Source organism: Cetorhinus maximus, chromosome 3 (assembly GCF_964194155.1).
Source record: "Cetorhinus maximus chromosome 3, sCetMax3.hap1.1, whole genome shotgun sequence".
NCBI lineage: Eukaryota > Metazoa > Chordata > Chondrichthyes > Lamniformes > Cetorhinidae > Cetorhinus > Cetorhinus maximus.
The window spans coordinates 1,221,475-1,240,935 of record NC_135881.1 but is presented as its reverse complement, the minus strand read 5'-3'; the positions used below and the strand labels follow the sequence as shown (position 1 = coordinate 1,240,935).

The window sequence follows — 19,461 nt, the reverse complement described above, 5'->3', positions numbered from 1 at the left end:
AAGAAGCTTGACACCGTCCAGGACAAAGCAGCCCACTTCACTGGCACCACATCCACACACATTCACTCCCTCCACCACCAATGAACAGTGGCAGCAGTGTGTACCATCTACAAGATACACTGCAGAAACTCACCTCCTTAGCTAGTACCTTCCAAACCCACGACTGCTACTATCTAGAAGCACAAGAGCAGCAGATACATGGGAACACCACCACCTGGAAGTTCCCCTCCAAGTCACTCACCATCCTGACTTGGAAATATATCGCCGTTCCTTCACTGTCACCAGGTCAAAATCCTGGTACTCCCTCCCTAACAGCACTGTGGATGTACCTACACCACATGGACTGCAGCGGTTCAAGAAGGCAGCTCACCACCACCTTCTCAAAGGGAAATTAGAAACGGTCAATAAATGCTGGCCCAGCCAGCGAAGCCCATATCCCATGAATTAATATAAGCAGCATAGGAGGCTATTCATCCCATCATGCCTATGCCAGCTCTTTGAAATAGCAATCCAATTAATCTGACTTCCCTGCTCTTTCCTGAATAAGTCTGTACATTTTCCCTTTCCAAGTATAAACCCAATTCCCTTTTGAAAGTTACGATTGAATCTGCTTCCACTGCCCTTTCAGATTTCCAAATCATAATAATTAACTGTGCAAATTTCTGTTACCCAATCTCTGCCCTGGTTCTTTGGCCAAATCATTTAAAACTCCTGCCCACATGTCCGTCCTTGGCCTGCTGCAATGCTCCAGTGAAGCTCAACGCAAACTGGAGGAACAGCACCTCATCTTCCGATCAGGTACTTTACAGCCTTCCGGACTTAACATTCAGTTCAACAACTTCAGACCATGAACTCTCTGACCATCTTTACCACTTTTTTAGTCCATTTATTTATTTATTTCTAAAAAAAATTTTTATCCTTTTTCCTCAACACCCCCTCCCCCACAACAGGGCCATCTGTCACCTGTTCCATGTTGTGCTCTCACAGAGCACTGACCCTTCTGCTATTCTGCTCTTACCTATCAGCACCTTCTTTAGATAAAAGCAAAAAACTGCGGATGCTGGAAATCCAAAACAAAAACAAAAATACCTGGAAAAACTCAGCAGGTCTGGCAGCATCTGCGGAGAGGAACACAGTTAACGTTTCAAGTCCGCATGACTCTTCAACAGAACTAAGTAAAAATAGAAGAGAGGTGAAATATAAGCTGGTTTAAGGGGGGGTGGGACAGGTAGAGCTGGATAGAGGGCAAGTGATAGGTGGAGATAACCAAAAGATGTCACAGACAAAAGGACAAAGAGGTGTTGAAGGTGGTGATATTATCTAAAGGAATGTGCTAATTAAGGGTAGAAAACAGGACGAGCAAGGTACAGATAGCCCTAGTGGGGGTGGGGTGGGGGGAAGGGATTGAAATAGGCTAAAAGGTAGAGATAAAACAATGGATGGAAATACATTTAAAAATAATGGAAGTAGGTGGGAAAAGAAAAATCTATATAAAATATTGGAAAAAAAGGGGATCGGAAAGGGGGTGGAGATGGAGGAGAGAGTTCATGATCTAAAATTGTTGAACTCAATATTCAGTCCGGAAGGCTGTAAAGTGCCTAGATGGAAGATGAGGTGCTGTTCCTCCAGTTTGCGTTGAGCTTCACTGGAACAATGCAGCAAGCCAAGGACAGACATGTGGGCATTAGAGCAGGGTGGAGTGTTGAAATGGCAAGTGACAGGGAGGTCCGGGTCATGCTTGCGGACAGAAGGTGTTCTGCAAAGCGGTCACCCAGTCTGCGTTTGGTCTCTCCAATGTAGAGGAAACCGCATTGGGAGCAACGAATGCAGTAGACTAAATTGAAGGAAGTGCAAGTAAAATGCTGCTTCACTTGAAAGGAGTGTTTGGGCCCTTGGACGGTGAGGAGAGGGGAAGTAAAGTGGCAGGTGTTGCACTTTCTGCGGTTGCATGGGAAGGTGCCTTGGGAGGGGGTTGAGGTGTAGGGGGTGATGGAGGAGTGCACCAGGGTGTCATGGAGGGAACAATCCCTGCGGAATGCTGTCGGGGGGGGTGAAGGGAAGATGTGTTTGGTGGTGGCATCATGCTGGAGTTGGCGGAAATGGCAGAGGATGATCCTTTGAATGCGGAGGCTGGTGGGGTGATAAGTAAGGACAAGGGGGACCCTATCATGTTTCTGGGAGGGAGAGGAAGGTGTGAGGGCGGATGCGCAGGAGATGGGCCGGACACGGTTGAGGGCCCTGTCAAATACCGTGGGTGGAAAACCTCGGTTAAGGAAGAAGGAGGACATGTCAGAGGAACTGTTTTTGAAAGTGGCATCATCAGAACAGATGCGACGGAGGCGAAGGAACTGAGAGAATGGGATGGAGTCCTTACAGGAAGCGGGGTGTGAGGAGCTGTAGTCGAGGTGGCTGTGGGAGTCGGTAGGCTTGTAATGGATATTGGTGGACAGTCTATCACCAGAAATTGACACAGAAAGGTCAAGGAAGGGAAGTGTCAGAAATGGACCATATGAAAATGATGGAGGGGTGGAGATTGGAAGCAAAAATTAATAAATTTTTCCAGGTCCCGACGAGAGCATGAAGCAGCACCGAAGTATTCATCAATGTACCGGAGAAAGAGTTGTGGGAGGGGGCCGGAGTAGGACTGGAACAAGGAATGTTCCACATACCCCATAAAGAGACAGGCATAACTGGGGCCCATGCGGGCACCTTCTCTAGTCTTTAACACTACCATTAACACTCCCTTTGTCCTGTGTCCACAACATCTTTGTCAAATTTCACCTGAGCTCTTAGCTATCCCTGACCTTTTATCTTGCTGCACCTCCTCTTCAACAGTATAAAATCCATCACATTTTTACTTCCCTTAGGTCTGAAGAAGGGTCACGTGGACAGGAAATGTTAACTCTGCTTCTTCCTTCACAGATGCTGCCAGACCTGCTGAGTTTTTCCAGCATTTTCTGTTCTCATTTCAGATTTCCAGCATGCAGTGTTTTGCTTCTAAGATAAATCGGTATTTTTGTACTCTTTCACTGGCTGTAGGCATCACCATCAAGGCCAGCATTTGTTGCCCACCCCTGGCTGCACTTGAACTGAGTGGCTTGCCACACCATTCCCAAGGACAGTTAAGTGTCAACCACATTGTTCTGGATCTGGAGGTAAGGATGTCAGATTTCCCTCCCTAAAACATTAGCCTGGTCTTCTGGATTATTAGTCCAGCTTAACTATCATAGGAAAATAGGACATAGGAACAGGAGAAGGCCACTCAGCCCATTGAGCCTGCTCTGCCATTCAATACGATGATGGCTGATCGAACACTTCAATGCCTTTTACCCACATTATCCCCATAACCCTTTACATTATTGTTAATCAGAATCTATCCATCTCTACCTTAAACATACTCAGTGACTGAGCTTCCACAGCCTCTGGGGTAGAGAATCCCAAAGATTCACAACCCTCTGAGTAAAGACATTTCTCCTCCTCTCGGTCCTAAGTGACTTCCCCCTTATTTTGAGATTGTGTCCCCTGGTTCTAGACTCCTCACGAGGGGAAACATCTTACCTGCATCTACCCTGTCTATTCCTTTCAGTATTTTGTAGGTTTCAAAGGGATTCTCTCTCATTATTCGAAACTCTAGAGAATACAGACCCAGTTTCCCCAATCTCTCTTCATAAAACAGTCCGACCATCCGGGAACAAGTCTGGTAAACCTTCGTTGCATTCCCTCTATGGCAATAATATCCTTTGAGATAAGGGGACCAAAACTGCACAGATAATAATCTGCCTTCCTGTTTTTGCTACCAAAATGGATAACCTCACATTTATCCACATTATACTGCATCTATCGTGCATTTGCCCACTCACTCAGCTTGTCCAAATCACACTGAAGCATCTCTGCATCCTCCTCACAGCTCACCCTCCCAGCCAGCTTTGTGTCATTTGCAAATTTGGTTACTGACCTTCCTGCACGAGAAACACTTTTTCCCAACTTACTCCATCAAAACCTGATATTAAACCCTCTCTTTGTACATTACAATGTACCTCCCCAAGCAGGCATTCAAGAAAAGACTCTCATAGCAAAGGGATGCTCATTTCACACACACTCAACTCACACTTGGCCTCCAGGAGCTGAGTGTCCCCAAATAGCAGCTCAGCAAGCACTCCCCTACCACCACACACAGGGAGCAGACTGTTGAACTTCAAACTGATGGAGACCCTATGAAAGAAACATCCCTTTTGAACATAATTAATCCCAGATGAGATTGTATCTGTCCTGCAGGCCTGCACAACCACAGCAAGTGGCAAAGTGGGGGGAAAAATCAATAAACAAAGGGCAGGTCAGAGGGGTTAGTATCAGGAGGTTTTTACTGTGGAGTAAAGGAGTGCAACAAGATCTGGCGCAGAGCAGACAGAAGCCACCACTGACCACACAGTAACAGCTCTTACTATTGGCCATTGCCCTGGTAACCCATGCTGTTAACCAGGTCAGAGGATTAAGGTCAGAAACCCACCACCACACAGTGCTCAGCTGTTTAGTCACATGCAAGTCAGAGGCAAGGAAGGAAAAAGATTCATCACTGTACAGCTCAAAACAGTCAGCAAACGTTAAGAGGAAGAACTGGAAAGACTGACTGTGCAGTCAGTCACCAGAGGAAACAAAGAGGACCCAAAGAATCAGTATCCTCTACACTGCTGATCTTAGTTACACTGGTTGGGCCTAGATTACCCACACTCCCTATCCCATTCCAATAAACACTCCTAGGGCAGGTACAGCATGGGATTAGATACAGAGTAAAGCTCCATATACACTGTCCCCATCAAACACTCCCAGGACAGGTACAGCATGGGATTAGATACAGAGTAAAGCTCCCTCTACACTGTCCCCATCAAACACTCCCAGGACAGGTAAAGCACGGGGTTAGATACAGAGTAAAGCTCCCTCTACACTGTCCCCATCAAACACTCCCAGGACAGGTACAGCATGGGGTTAGATACAGAGTAAATACTCCTCTACACTGTCCCCATCAAACACTCCCTGGACAGGTACAGCACAGGATTAGATACAAAGAAACACAGGCCATTCGGCCACTTAAGCCTGTTCGGCCATTCATGTAGATCATGGCTGATCTGCATTTTAATTCCATTCACCCACCTATCAACTCCTTTAATCATCTTTAGATCCTCAACTAGATCACTGCTTAATTTCCTAATTCAGGAATACAAGACTAGTCTATTCAATTTGGCCTCATAATTTAAGCCTCTTAACCCAGGATCATTCTGGTGATTCTGTACTGCACCCCCTCCAAGGCCAATATATTTCTTGTTAGGTGAAGTGCCCAGGACCGAACTGGAGATGGGGTGGAACTATACCCGGAACAGGTGAGAATGCTGATTCCCTGTGAACCTCACTTACAGACAGGAGTTGGGGGAATTGGCAGAACTGTTCCTCCAGTGATCCAGCAGTAGGAAGGATGGATAGGTGGATGGATGGATGGATGGATGGGTGGATGGATGGATGGATGGATGGATGGATGGATGGATGGATGGATGGATGGATGGATGGATGGATGGATGGATGGATGGGTGGATGGATGGATGGGTGGATGGGTGGATGGATGGATGGATGGATGGATGGGTGGATGGGTGGATGGATGGGTGGATGGATGGATGGGTGGATGGATGGATGGATGGATAGATGGGTGGGTGGGTGGGTGGATGGATGGATGGATGGATGGGTGGGTGGATGGATGGGTGGGTGGGTGGATGGATGGATGGATGGATGGGTGGGTGGGTGGATGGATGGATGGATGGGTGGGTGGGTGGATGGATGGATGGATGGGTGGGTGGGTGGGTGGGTGGATGGATGGATGGATGGATGGATGGGTGGATGGATGGATGGATGGATGGATGGATGGATGGGTGGATGGATGGATGGGTGGATGGCTCCACATCAGCCAGCTTGGAATGGACCGAGCTGGTGCAGGCCAAGGACAATGCGTGCTGAGGGTGTTCACTAAACCAGGGAAACAATCTGCAGGCAGAACATTCCAGCTCATCACCCATGCCCTCCGGTCCACAGGGTACAACCTACCAATTGATGGGGAACACCATCCCGACAGGGGCACTTACCGAGATCACCCGGTCTCCCACTCGTAGGATCCCATCCCTGTGAGCAGATCCTCCTTCTGCTAAACGGGAGATGAAGATCGCCTGCAACAGGACAGAGACTACGTCAAGCGCTCGGCTCCCGCACCCCCCACCCTGCATCCCCCACCCCCACCCCGCGTCCCCGCGCCCGGCTCCCGCACGGTCCACGTCCCCGCGCCCGGCTCCCGCGCGGTCCGCGTCCTGCGCTCGGCTCCCGCGCAGTCCACATTCATACGCACACCCACAGAAGATATGAATCCCACAAACACTCTGCCCTCACCCCGAATCAGGACTGGAACCCACCGTGTCTCCAGCTTTGTATGGTGTTGATCCTTTCCCCCCAGCGATGCTGAATCCCAGCCCCTTCTCATTGCGTGCCAACGAGGTGGAAAACTGCAGCCGTGTGGCCCCATTGTCGGGCTGCTCAAGGAACCTCAGGCCAGTGCGTCGGTCTCTTGGAGCATAGTCGTCTTCGGGGCGCAGTGGGGTCATGGTGATGGCATTCTCCGGCTCTACCATCCTCTCCCGCAGGATTGACATAGTTACTGAACCCCCTGAACTGCGCAATGCCTCGACTGCTCTGTGGTGCTCAGCATCTTGCAGACACACACCATTTACCTACACAAAGGAAAGGCAGAGACATCATTAATATGGTCACATACGGCCCTTCACCCAGTGATGGGCTCAGATACGGAGCAGGAGAGAGGGTGCAAAGGCCTGGAGAAAAAGGTGTCATCTCAGGGAGTCAGACTGAGGCGGGGCAGCCTCAGGGGTGAGGGGGCTGAGCTGGGAGGGCCTTGGGGGGGGGGGGGGGGAGAGAGAAACGAGGCAGGGGGACTGTCGGGGGGTGGGGGGGTCCAGGAGGCTGAAGCACAGGAGGTTTTTCCACATGAAAAGCAGTAATTACCGTCTCTATGTTGCATCTTACTTACCTCCAGCAGCTTATCACCAACTCGCACTCCGGCCTGAGCTGCTGGACCCTCTTCAGAAACCCGAGAGATAAAGATTCCCTGAAACAAGAACAAAGAGCAGTCACTCCTCAGCAGCTTCACTACCCTCATAGTCCCAATATCAACACACTGTCTTAGGGCACAAGGTGAAGGCAGCCCCAGGTCCTGGGAAAACGGGGAGGGGCATCGGGGAGGGAGAACGGGGAGGGGCAACGGGGAGGGGTAATGGCGGGGGCAGTGCAGAGGGCCGGGCGAATGGAGGGTGCGAGGGCAAGTGGAATGGGGAGTGCCAGGCCAGGACGGGAGAAATAGGTAGGGCGGGGGCGGGGGCCAGGGGAGTGCGGGGGGCAGTGACAGGGGGGAGGACGGGGGGGCCGGGGGAGGGCGGGGGCAGGGTGGGGGCGGGGACGGGACGGGGAAAGGTGGGAGGGGAATGCAGTAGATAAAGGTGTGGAAATGGGGAGGGCGATAGTGATGTGGAGAACATGCTTACAATCCAGTTGATGATGGCTCCCCCTTTGGACGCCCCCACTCTGAGGCTTGACATAGGCAGGGCTGTCGACACCAGACCTCACCAACTAAACATCACACTGAGTCCGAGGGCCACTTACCTCATCCTCCCCCTTGTATGGGGTGGAGCCTTTTCCTCCAGCGATACTGATGCCCAGGCCACCAGTTTGACGGTGTATTATTAGTGTTAGCTACAGACACAACAACAAGAGGTTAGCACAGCTCATCACTGGGAAGCACTGGTTATCAAATATCACTGAGCCTTAACCATGCATACACTAGACCGCTCATCATCTACTGATCAGAAATCTCCACCACAGGTCACATCCACACACACTCACTGACTCACACGCGCACACACACAGAGATTCACTCTCACTCTCAGTCAAACACACATTCTCACAGCTCCCCCACATGGAACCAAACATAGCAGAGCAAAGCCTGGGTGTGACATAATTGGGTTACAGAAACATAAGAACAGAAAGAGGCCATTTAAACTCAAACCTGTTTCTCCAGTTCATTAAATTATGGATGATCTGTACCTTAATTCCATTTTCGTGCTTTGTTTCCACATTCCTTGATGTCCCTTACCTAACAAGGATCCAGTGATCTCAATTTTGAAAGCTCCAAATGAGCCCCAGACTCCACAGCATTATGAGGGAGAAAGAGTTCCAGGTGTCCGCTATCCTCAGTGTAAAGAAATGTTTTCTGACATCACCCCTTAATACCCAGCTTTAAATTTATGGTTATGCCTGCTTGTTTTGAACACTGCAACAGAGTGGCCTTCAGACTAAGCGTGATGTTTATTTGGTGAGGTCTGGAGTGTACGGTGGGGGGAGCAGTGGCGTACTGGTATTATCACTGGACTAGTAATGCAGAGATCCTGGGTTCGACTGGGTGAAATTTGAATCCAATAAAAATCTGGAATTAAAAGTCTGACGATGTCCATGAAACTATTGTCGATTGTCACAAAAACCCATCTGGTTCACTATTGTGCTTTAGGGAAGGAAATCTGCCACCCTTAGCAGACCCACAGGAATGTGGTTGACTCTTAAAATGCCCTCTGAACAAGGGCAATTAGGGGTGGGCAATAAATGCGACATCCACATCTCATGGACGAATAAAAAAACTAGTTTCTCCGTATTTATCCTATAAACTCCTTTAATCACCTTAAAAACCTCAATTAAAACAATTCCAACTGTCTAAACTCAAGAAATTGAAGAGGAGATATGTAGATCTGAGCAGGTTAGCTGAGGGTCAGTGTTGTCGGCAGTGAGGGTAAGAGGGAAATACCCAACCAGTGGAGGGTCAGTGTTGTCGGCAGTGAGGGTAAGAGGGAAATACCCAACCAGTGGAGGGTCAGTGTTGTCGGCAGTGAGGGTAAGAGGGAAATACCCAACCAGTGGAGGGTCAGTGTTGTCAGCAGTGAGGGTAAGAGGGAAATACCCAACCAGTGGAGGGTCAGTGTTGTCGGCAGTGAGGGTAAGAGGGAAATACCCAACCAGTGGAGGGTCAGTGTTGTCGGCAGTGAGGGTAAGAGGGAAATACCCAACCAGTGGAGGGTCAGTGTTGTCGGCAGTGAGGGTAAGAGAGAAATACCCAACCAGTGGAGGGTCAGTGTTGTCGGCAGTGAGCGTAAGAGGGAAATACCCAACCAGTGGAGGATCAACGTTGTCGGCAGTGAGGGTAAGAGGGAAATACCCAACCAGTGGAGGGTCAGCGTTGTCGGCAGTGAGGGTAAGAGGGAAATACCCAACCAGTGGAGGGTCAGTGTTGTCGGCAGTGAGTGTAAGAGGGAAATACCCAACCAGTGGAGAGTCAGCGTTGTTGGCAGTGAGGGTAAGAGGGAAATACCCAACCAGTGGAGGGTCAGCGTTGCGGACAGAGAGTCTGAGGAACTGTGTCCAGTTAGTGGAAGGCCAGTGTCATGGACGAGTCTGAGGGACAGTATCCAGTTTGTGGGTCAGTGCTGTGGACAGCGAGGGAGCATTCCTTTCGCTGCTTATCATGTAATATCCAACAAACAATCAATCAGCTGGAAAAGGGGGACAGGGAGCAACCAATAAGCAGGAAGGAGGGGACAGGGAGTAATCAATAGGCCAGGGTTGTACACTGACTGATTTCTGTGCTTGTGAGGCAATGTGTGTTAAAGGGAAGGTCACTATGGCAGCCTGGTAAAGTAGTCTTTGTACTGGGCAGAGGCAGCAGGGTATGTAAACCTCATCAACGTTTAACAGTGGGATTCTTTCCTCATTTCAGTCGCATTGAATCTGCATTCCTGTAGTTCAAGGAGGAAAATATCTCGCACCAGCAGGTGATATAATTCCAGGCACCTGGAGGGAGGCTGTAACTCAGTCAGAAACACAGCTTAGAGTGTATGGTGGTCAATACTCAGAATCATGACAGCACAAAAGGGCATTTAGACAAATCCAGTGCTAACTCTCTGCAGGACAACCCAGTCACTTCATTTTCCCCCGTTCATAGGACTTTGGAGGAGGTGGAGGCCATTCAGCCCTTCAAGCCTGCTGCACGATTCAACAAGATCATGGCTGATCTGGTTGTGTTTCAGCTGCACTTTGCCATCTGCCCCGTCAATCCCCATCACCCTGTAAGTTTATTTCCCTGTAAGTGAGAATCCAATTTCCTTTTGAAATCATTCGTTGTCTCCACTTCCACCACCCTCGTGGGCAGCGAGTTCCAGCTCATCACCAGTCACTGCGTAAAAAAGTTCTTCCTCACATCCTCCTCTACCTCTTCCCAAAATCTTAAATCTGTGTCCCTTAGTCCTCGTACCATCAGCCAATGAGAACAGCTTTTCCTTGTTTACCTTATCTAAATCTCCTCTTGTACACCCCTATCAAATCTCCTTCACTCCAAGGAGAACAACCCTGGCTTCTCCAATCTAACCTTGTAACTAAGATTCACCAGACCTGGAACCATTCTGGTAATTCTCCTCTGCACCCTCTCATCCTTCCTTAATTGTGGTGACCAGACAGGATGCAATACTCAGGATGTGACCTAAACAGAGCTTTATAAACATTCAGCAAAATTTCCCCACTATTAAATTCAACATCTCTATTAATGAAGCCCAAGATCCCATATGCTTTGCCAACTACCCAATCACTGGGGAGACAGTGGTGTAGTGGAAACAACAATGGGCTAGTAATCCAGAGGCCCAGACAAACGCTCTGGAGACACGAGTTCGAATCCAACCCTGGCAGCTGGTGGAATTTAAATGCAATTAATAAATCTGCACTTGAAAGGTAGCCTTAGTAATGGTGACCATGAAGCTATCATTGCTTGTCATAAACACTACAGTAATACCTCTGAAAGAGGCATTTTTAATTCTTCTCTGGCCACGGGGGCGGTGCCAGAGGACTGGAGAACAGCTAATGTGGTTCTGCTATTTAAGAAGGATTGTAGAGATAAGCCAGGGAACTACAGGCCAGTGAGTCTCACGTCAGTGGTAGGGAAACTATTGGAGAAATTTCTGAAAGGGAGAATCTATCTCCACTTGGAGAGGCAAGGTTTGATCAGGGATAATCAGCATGGCTTTGTCAGAGGGAGGTCATGCCTAACAAATTTGATTGGGTTTTTTGAGGAGGTGACCAGGTGTGTAGATGAGGGTAGTGCAGCTGATGTAGTAAATATGGATTTCAGCAAAGCCTTTGACAAGGTCCCACATGGGAGACTTATAAAGAAGGCAAATGCACTGAGATACAGGGTAATTTGATAAGGTGGATTCAAAATTGGCTTAGTTGTAGGAGACAGAGGGTGATGACAGAAGGATGCTTTAGTGACTGGAAGCCAGTGTCCAGTGGCGTACCACAGGGATCTGTGCTGGGTCCCCTATTATTCGTCATTTATATAAACGACATAGATGACTATGTGGGGGGCAGGATTAGTAAGTTTGCGGATGACACAAAGATTGGCCGGGTGGTTAACAGTGAGGTTGAGTGTCTTGCGTTGCAGGAAGATATAGACGGGATGGTCAAATGGGCAGATAAGTGGCAGATGGAATTTAACCCTGAAAATGGCATGTTAGTGAGGTGGTGAAAAAGGCATATGGGACACTTGCCTTTATCAATTGAGGCATAGATTACAAATGTAGGGAGGTCATGTTGGAGTTGTATAGAACCTTGGTGAGGCCACAGCTGGAGTACTGTGTGCAGTTCTGGTCGCCACATCATAGGAAGGATGTGATTGCACTGGAGGGGGTGCAGAGGAGATTCACCAGGATGTTGCCTGGGATGAAACATTTAAGTTATGAAGAGAGGTTGGATAGACTTGGGTTGTTTTCGTTGGAGCAGAGAAGACTAAGGCGGCGACCTGATCGAGGTGTACAAGATTATGAGGGGCATGGACAGGGTGGATAGGGAGCAGCTGTTCCCCTTAGTTGAAGGGTCAGTCACAAGGGGACACAAGTTCAAGGTGAGGGGCAGGAGGTTTAGGGGGGAATGTGAGGAAAAACATTTTTACCCAGAGGGTGGTGACGGTCTGGAAAGTGGGTTGCCTCACATCCTTTAAAAAGTACCTGGATGAGCACTTGGCATGTCATAACATTCAAGGCTATGGGCCAAGTGCTGGTAAGTGGGATTAGGGAGGCAGGTCAGGTGTTTCTCATGTGTCGGTGCCAACTCGATGGGCCAAAGGGCCTCTTCTGCACTGTGAGATTCTGAGATTCTGTGAAATGGCCCAGCAAGTCACTAGGTTTCACCAACCACCACAAAGTCAAAAGGGAACGAAACCAGATGGCCCTCCCAGCATCAACCTAGGAACATACGAATTAGGAGCAAGAGTAGGCCACTCAGCCCCTCGAGCCTGCTCCACCATTCAATCACCATTCCCACAAGAGGAAACATCCTCTCCACATCCACCCTGTTAAGGCCCCTCAGGATCCTAAAGGTTTCGATCAAGTCACCGCTTAGTCTTTTAAACTCCAGTGGATACAAGTCTAACCTGTCCAACCTTCCCTCATAAGACAACCCACCCATTACTAGTCTGGTAAACCTTCTCTGAACTGCTTCCAACACATTTACATCCTTCCTTAAATAAGGAGACCAATACTACATACAGTACGCCAGGTGTGGTCTCACTAGTGCTCTGTATAACTGAAGCACAACCTTCTTACTCTTGTTTTGAATTCCCCTCGCAATAAATGATAACATTCTATTACCTTTCCTAATTAGCTGCTGTACCTGCATATTAACCTTTTGCGATTCATGCACTAGGACACCCAGATCCCTCTGAATCTCAGAGCTCTGCAATCTCTCACCATTTACATAATATGCGTCTTTTTTATTCCTCCTGCCAAAATGGACAATTTCACATTTCCCCACACTATATTCTATTTGCCAGGTCTTTGCCCACTCACTTAATCTATGTCACTTTGTAGCTTCCTTACATCCTCTTCACAACTTACTTTCCTACCTTTGTATCATCAGCAAATTTAGCAACCATAACTTGGATGAAGGGACCAAAGGTACTTATACAAATTTTAAGAAGTTGAGGCCCTAGCACTGACCCCTGTGGCACACCACTCGTTACCAGAAAATGACCCATTTATGCCTATTCTGTTTCCTGTTAGCCCGCCAATCTTCTATCCATGCCCATATGTTACCCCCTACACCATTTTATTTTCCACAAAAACATTTGATTTGGCACCTTATTAAATGCCTTCTGAAAATCTAAGTACAGTACACCAACCAGAAACCGGTCTAGCAAGCCACTCAGTTCAAGAGCAGTTAGGGATGGGAACCAAATGCTGGCCTTGCTCGTGACGCCCACATCTCATGCATGAATAAAGAAAAAAAATTAGCATGTCCTGCCACCTTCAAAGATCGATGCACAGATCCCAAGTCCCTCTGTTCCTGCACACTCTTCCGAACTGTGCCATTAAGTCTATATTACCTATCCATATCCATTCTGCCAAAATGCATCACCTCACACTTCCCTGTTTTCAATTCCATCTGCCACTTGTCTGAATGAAACATGGCTGTAAAGCTGGTCATAACCGAGAGTTAAATATTGCAGGATGTAAGATCTTTAGAAAGAATGGGGAAAAGTGAAGGGCAGAGGGGATAGTCGTATGGATTAAAGATACTATCACAACAACAGTAAAAGAGGATATGGGAAGGAAAAGCAATCAGCGGAGATTCTGCAGTTACAATGGAGGATAAGAAAAGACTCAAAACTGTAATGACTTATCTACAGTAAAAATCTCACGTGGCCACGGTTTGCTGGAGGAAGTTATAGCTTATTAGACTACTGCAAACTGATCAAGAGTTTGCTCTTTTGTTCCATGAGAAGGCAGTATTTCATTTTACTCAGGGCAATAGTCCACTCCCATACAATTCTAAATGGAAATGATGAAGAGAATAAAAAAGCTCAAGAAAAACAAGAGAATAAAAGCTGAATGGAGACTTCCTGAAAACAGCAACAAAGCACCCAAACATCTTAACTCAGAAATTAGAGAGGCTTGCAGCAAAAGCAGAGTTATTTTAATGAGAGGTTTTAATTTTCATCTAGATTGGGAAGAGTAACTCGAGTCAGAAATTTCTTGAATATATTCAAGGTAATTTTAGACCATAAGACGTAGGAGAAGTAGGCCATTCAGCCCATCGAGCCTGCTCTGCCATTCAATGAGATCATGGCTGATCTGACAATCCTCAACTCCACTTTCCTGCCTTTTCCCCATAACCCTTGATTCTCTTACTGATTAAAAATCTGTTTATCTCAGCCTTGAATATACTTAACGACCCAGCCGCTACAGCCTCTGCAGGAAAGAATTCCACAGATTCGCCACCCTCAGAAGAAATTCCTCCTCATCCCTGTTTTAAATGGGTGACCCCCTTACTCTGAGATTATGCCCTCTGGTCCTAGACTCGCCCACAAGGGGAAACAGCCTCTCAGCATCTACCCTGTCAAGCCCCCTAAGAATCTTTTATATTTCAATAAGGTCGCCTCTCATTCTTCTAAACTCCAAAGAGTAGAGGCCCAAACTACTCAACTGCTCCTCATAAGAAAATCCCTCCATACCCGAAATCAACCTCGTGAACCTTCTCTGGACTGCCTCCAATGCCAGTATATCTTTCCTTAGGTAAGGGGCCAAAATTGTTCACCGTATTCTAGGTGTGGTCTAACTAGTGCCTTGTGTAGTTTTAGCAAGACTTCCCTATTTTTACACTCCAATCCCTTTGAAATAAAGGCCAACATTCCATTTGCCTTCCCTATTACCTGCTGAACTTGATTCATGCACAAGGACCCCCAAATCCCTCTGTGCTGCAGCTTTCTGCAGTCTTTCTCCATTTAAATAATATTCAGCTCCTCTATTCTTCCTGCCAAACTGCAAAACCTCACATTTCCCCACATTATATTCCATCTGCCAAGTTTTTGCCCACCCACTTAACCTGTCTATATCCCTCTGTAGACTCCTTGTGTCAGCCTCACCACTCGCCTACCCACTTATTTTTGTATCATCCGCAAACTTGGCGATAGTACATTAATTTCCCTCATCTAAATCATTAATATATATTGTAAATAATTGTGGCCTCAGCACTGATCCCTGTTGCATTCCACTAGTTACAGGTTGCCATCCTGAAAATGCCCTCTTTATCCCAACCCTCTCTGCCTTCTATTAGTTAGCCAATCCTCTATCCATGCGAATATACCACCCCCAACACCATGGGCTCATATTTTATTAAGTAGCCTTAAGTGCAGTACCTTATCGAACGCCTTTTGGAAATCCAAATATATTACATCTACTGGTTCCCCTTTATCTATCCTACTTGTTACCTCCTCAAAGAATTCTAATAAATTTATTAGGCGTGATTGCCCCTTCATGAAGCCATGCTGACTCTGCTTGATTATGTTATGCATTTCTAAATGCTCTGCTATTACATCCTTTATAATGGGCTCCAATATTTTCCCAATGATGGATGTTAAGCTAACTGGCCTATAGTTGCCTGTTTTTTGTCTCCCTCCCTTTTTGAATAAGGGTATTACATTGGCAGTTTTCCAATCCTCTGGGACTTTTACAGAATCTAAGGGTTCTTGGAAGATTACTACCAGTGTATCCACTGTCTCTGTAGCTACTTCCTTTAATATCCTACCCATTTACATCTATCTCTCCTGTTAATTGGTCCACATTATTACGAATGCTGTGCATTCAGATACTGTGCCTTTAGACTTGTCTTCTTAACATTTTTACACATCTTTTTTGTACTATGGCCCTATTGGCTGCTGACCCTCGTTTCTTCTGCTTCCACTTTCGCTTTCTATTCATCTTTCATTCCTACCTTTGTTTCCCTCTGTTGTGTCTTCCTGCTCAGGTTCCCATCTCCTTACCAATCTAGTTTAAACCCTCCCCCACAGTACTAACAAATACCCCTGTCTCAGTCCTGCTGGGCTGCAACCCATCCAGTTTGTACAGGTCCCATCTTCTCCAGAATCGGTCTCAATGCCTCAGGAATCTAAATCCTACACCATCTCTCCAGCCACACATTCATCTGGTCTATTCTCCTGGCAGTGGGAGTAATCCTGAGATTACTAGCTTTGAGGTCCTGCTTTTCAATTTATTTCCCAGCTCCCTACATTCTGCTTTCAAGGCCTCTCTTTACCTATGTCGTTGGTACCAATATGGACCATGACCTCTGGCTGTTCACCTCTCCCTTCAGAATGTCCTGGAGCCGCTCAGTGACATCCTTGACCCTGGTATCAGGGAGGCAACATACCATCCTAGTGTCACATCTCGGCCAGAGAAACGTCTATGTGTTCTCCCTACGATAGAATCCCATGTCATTATTGCTCTCCCGCTCTTTTTTCTCCCTCCCTGTGCAGCTAAGCCACTCGTGGTGCCACAGACTTGAATCTTGCTGCATTCCTTGCCATGACTTACCCTTAAGTTACTCCCTTTACTTTTACTTCCACTAGTTTAGAGAATATTAAGGACAGAAGAAATACTCACCAGGTCCTATTTACCAAGGCCGCCACTCTTCTTACTGAGGAAAGGTAGGAAATGAAAGAGTCACCTCCTTCCCGCTTCACTGAACTCCAACTGAAGCACTCTACTGCAGCCCAAAGCAGCACTCCAAGGCAGACAAAAGCAGCACTGTAGATGGTTTGCTTTTATGCTGTCTGAATCTAGCTTCTGAAAACCTGTTTAAGCCAGTTAGCTAATTAGCCACAGCAGCAGCAGAGCTGGTGTAGACCCTGTTTTAAAGCTGGCTTAAAACTCACCTTCCCCCAAACCAAAGAACAACTTTTAGTTAGTTGCTAAATTAAAGACTAGGCTTTAGGTAGAAATTAACCCTTAAAAGTCCCCCTTGCACCAAACACCAACTGAAGCACTCTAATGCAGCTCAAAGTAGCACTCCAGTGCAGGCCAGTTCATGCTACACTGAAACCATCTCCTTCTCTGAAGGTTCAATTATTGTTTTGCCTTCTAATTTAGATTCAAATCAACCTGGGCCATATCCTTTGTTTTAACTCTCTGAAGTTGTCTCTCCTCCAGTTTTTTAACACTTCATTGCACCTTGTTTAGAATAATTATAGAAAAGAATGTGATATTATAATCAACGTTCCCCAAACACTCTTACCCAAATTAAATATTTATCTAACAGTATCAATATGTTCAGTTTTAGGTTTGGAAATTAGAAACCCCACACAGGCACTAAGATTTGACATTTCGATAAAGCTAACTTTAACAGGACGAGACAGAGACTGATGACAGCAAAATGATGAAGAAAAGCGTTACCGGATAAAACTACAAGTCAACAGTGGGGGTGTTCAAAAAGAATGGAGCTTAATACAGGACCAGAACATAGCCCTAAGGGGAAAGAGCTCTACTTACCAAATCAAACTGGCATGGCTGACAAAAGAGGTGAAAGATAACGTATAAATAAAGGAAAGAGTATATAAAGATGCAAAGGAGCAGTCCATGTACAAATGCAGCAAAACCTGGACAATATCCAGGCTTGGGCTGACAAGTGGCAAGTAACATTCGCACCACACAAGTGCCAGGCAATGACCATCTCCAACAAGACAGAATCTAACCATCGGCCCTTGACATTCAAAGCCATTACCATTGCTGAATCTACAACTATCAGGAGTGTGATGGAATACTCCCCACTTGCCTGGATGAGTGCAGCTCCAACAACACTCAAAAAGCTTGACACCGTCCAGGACAAAGCAGCCGCTTGATTGGCACCACATCCACAAACATTCACTCCCTGCATCACCAATGTACAGTAGTAGCAGCAGAGTGTCCCATCTACAAGATGCACTGCAGGAATTCACCAAGCCTCTTTAGGCAGCACATCCCAAACCCACGACCACTACCATCTAGTTGGACAAGGGCAGCATATACTTGGGAACACCACCACCTGGAAGTTCCCCTCCGAGCCACTTACCAGCCTGACTTGGAAATATATCGCTGTTCCTTCACTGTTGCTGAGTCAAAAGATCTTGGAACTCCCTCCCTAACAACACTCTGGGTGTACCTACACCATATGCATTGCAGCGGTTCAAGAAGGCAGCTCACCACCACCTTCTCAAGGGCAATTGGGGATGGGCAATAAATATTGGCCTAGCCAGCGATGCCCACATCCCATGAATGAATATAAAAAGCAGATAGTGTAGATCCTGTAGTATAGAGGGCTGGGGGAAATATAAAGAACAGCAAAGGAAGACAAAAAAAGATTGTAAGAGCTAAAAGGAATACAAGAGGAGACCTATGAGGGATATCAAGATTAACACAAAATTTCTAGTTATAGTCAAAGGGAAAGGGTAGTCACTGATAACTTAGGCCCTTAAAAACAGATGTGGGTGTATTGCAAATGAAAATAAGGAAATGGAAGGCTTCTTGAATAATTACATAACATAAGTACTAGGAGGAGTAGGCCATTCAGCCCCCCAAGTCTGCCTCGCCATTCAATAAGATCATGGCTGATCTGCCCCAGGCCTCAACTCCTCTTTCGTGCCAGCTCCTCATAGCCCTCAACTCCCCGATATTTCAAAAATCTATCTACCTCCTCTTTAAATACTTTCAGTAATCTAGCCTCTACAACTCTCTGGGGTAGAGAATTCCAGACATTCACTACCCTCAGAGAGAAGAAATTCCTTCACATCTCAGTTCTAAATGAGTGTCCCCTTATTCTGTAACTATGTCCCCTAGTTCGAGATTCCCCCACGAATGGGAACATCTTCTCAACATCTATCCCATCAAGCCCCCTCAGAATCTTGTACATTTCAATAAGATCACCCCTCGTTCTTCTAAACTCTAATAAATAATAACCTGTTTAGCCGTTCTTGATAAGGCAACCCCTTCATCCCACGAATCAGCCTAGTGAATCTCTTTTGAACTGCCTCCAATGCCAGTATATCCTTTCTTAAATACGGGGACCAAAACTGGACACTGTGCTCCAGGTGCGGCCTCACTAACACCCTGGACAGTTCTAACAAGACGCCCCTATTTTTAAACTCCAACCCTCTAGCAATACAGGCCAAAATTCCATTTGCCGCCTTAATTACTTGCTGCACCTACATGATAAGTTTTTGTGTTTCATGCACACGAACACCCAGATCCCTCTGTGCTGCACTTTTTTGGAGCTTCTCTCCATTTAAATAATAGTCTGTCTTTTGATTCTTCCTACCAAAGTGCATGACCTCACACTTTCCTACATCAAACTCCATCTGCCAAGTCTTTGCCCACTCACTCAACCTGTCAATATCCCCTTGCAGATTCCTTATGTTTTCATCACAACATGCCCTCCCACTTATTTTTGTATTGTCAGCAAATTTGGGTATATTACACTCTGCCCCCTCCTCCAAGTCATTAATATAGATAGTAAATACCTGAG

At 46.7% G+C, this 19,461-nt stretch overlaps 1 protein-coding gene across 1 annotated transcript in view; it reads right to left on the bottom strand.

Annotated features, from left to right (window-relative positions):
• Window positions 1-19,461, bottom strand: part of scrib (scribble planar cell polarity protein) — a 289,526-nt gene that overhangs the window by 175,856 nt on the left and 94,209 nt on the right. Inside the window, exons 15-18 of the mRNA XM_078534268.1 lie at window positions 7,705-7,794; window positions 7,076-7,153; window positions 6,447-6,761; window positions 6,126-6,206 (exon numbers count right to left, since the gene is read on the bottom strand). Of these exons, the coding sequence (XP_078390394.1) occupies window positions 6,126-6,206; window positions 6,447-6,761; window positions 7,076-7,153; window positions 7,705-7,794 (564 nt within the window). The remainder of the gene's footprint in view (window positions 1-6,125; window positions 6,207-6,446; window positions 6,762-7,075; window positions 7,154-7,704; window positions 7,795-19,461) is intronic.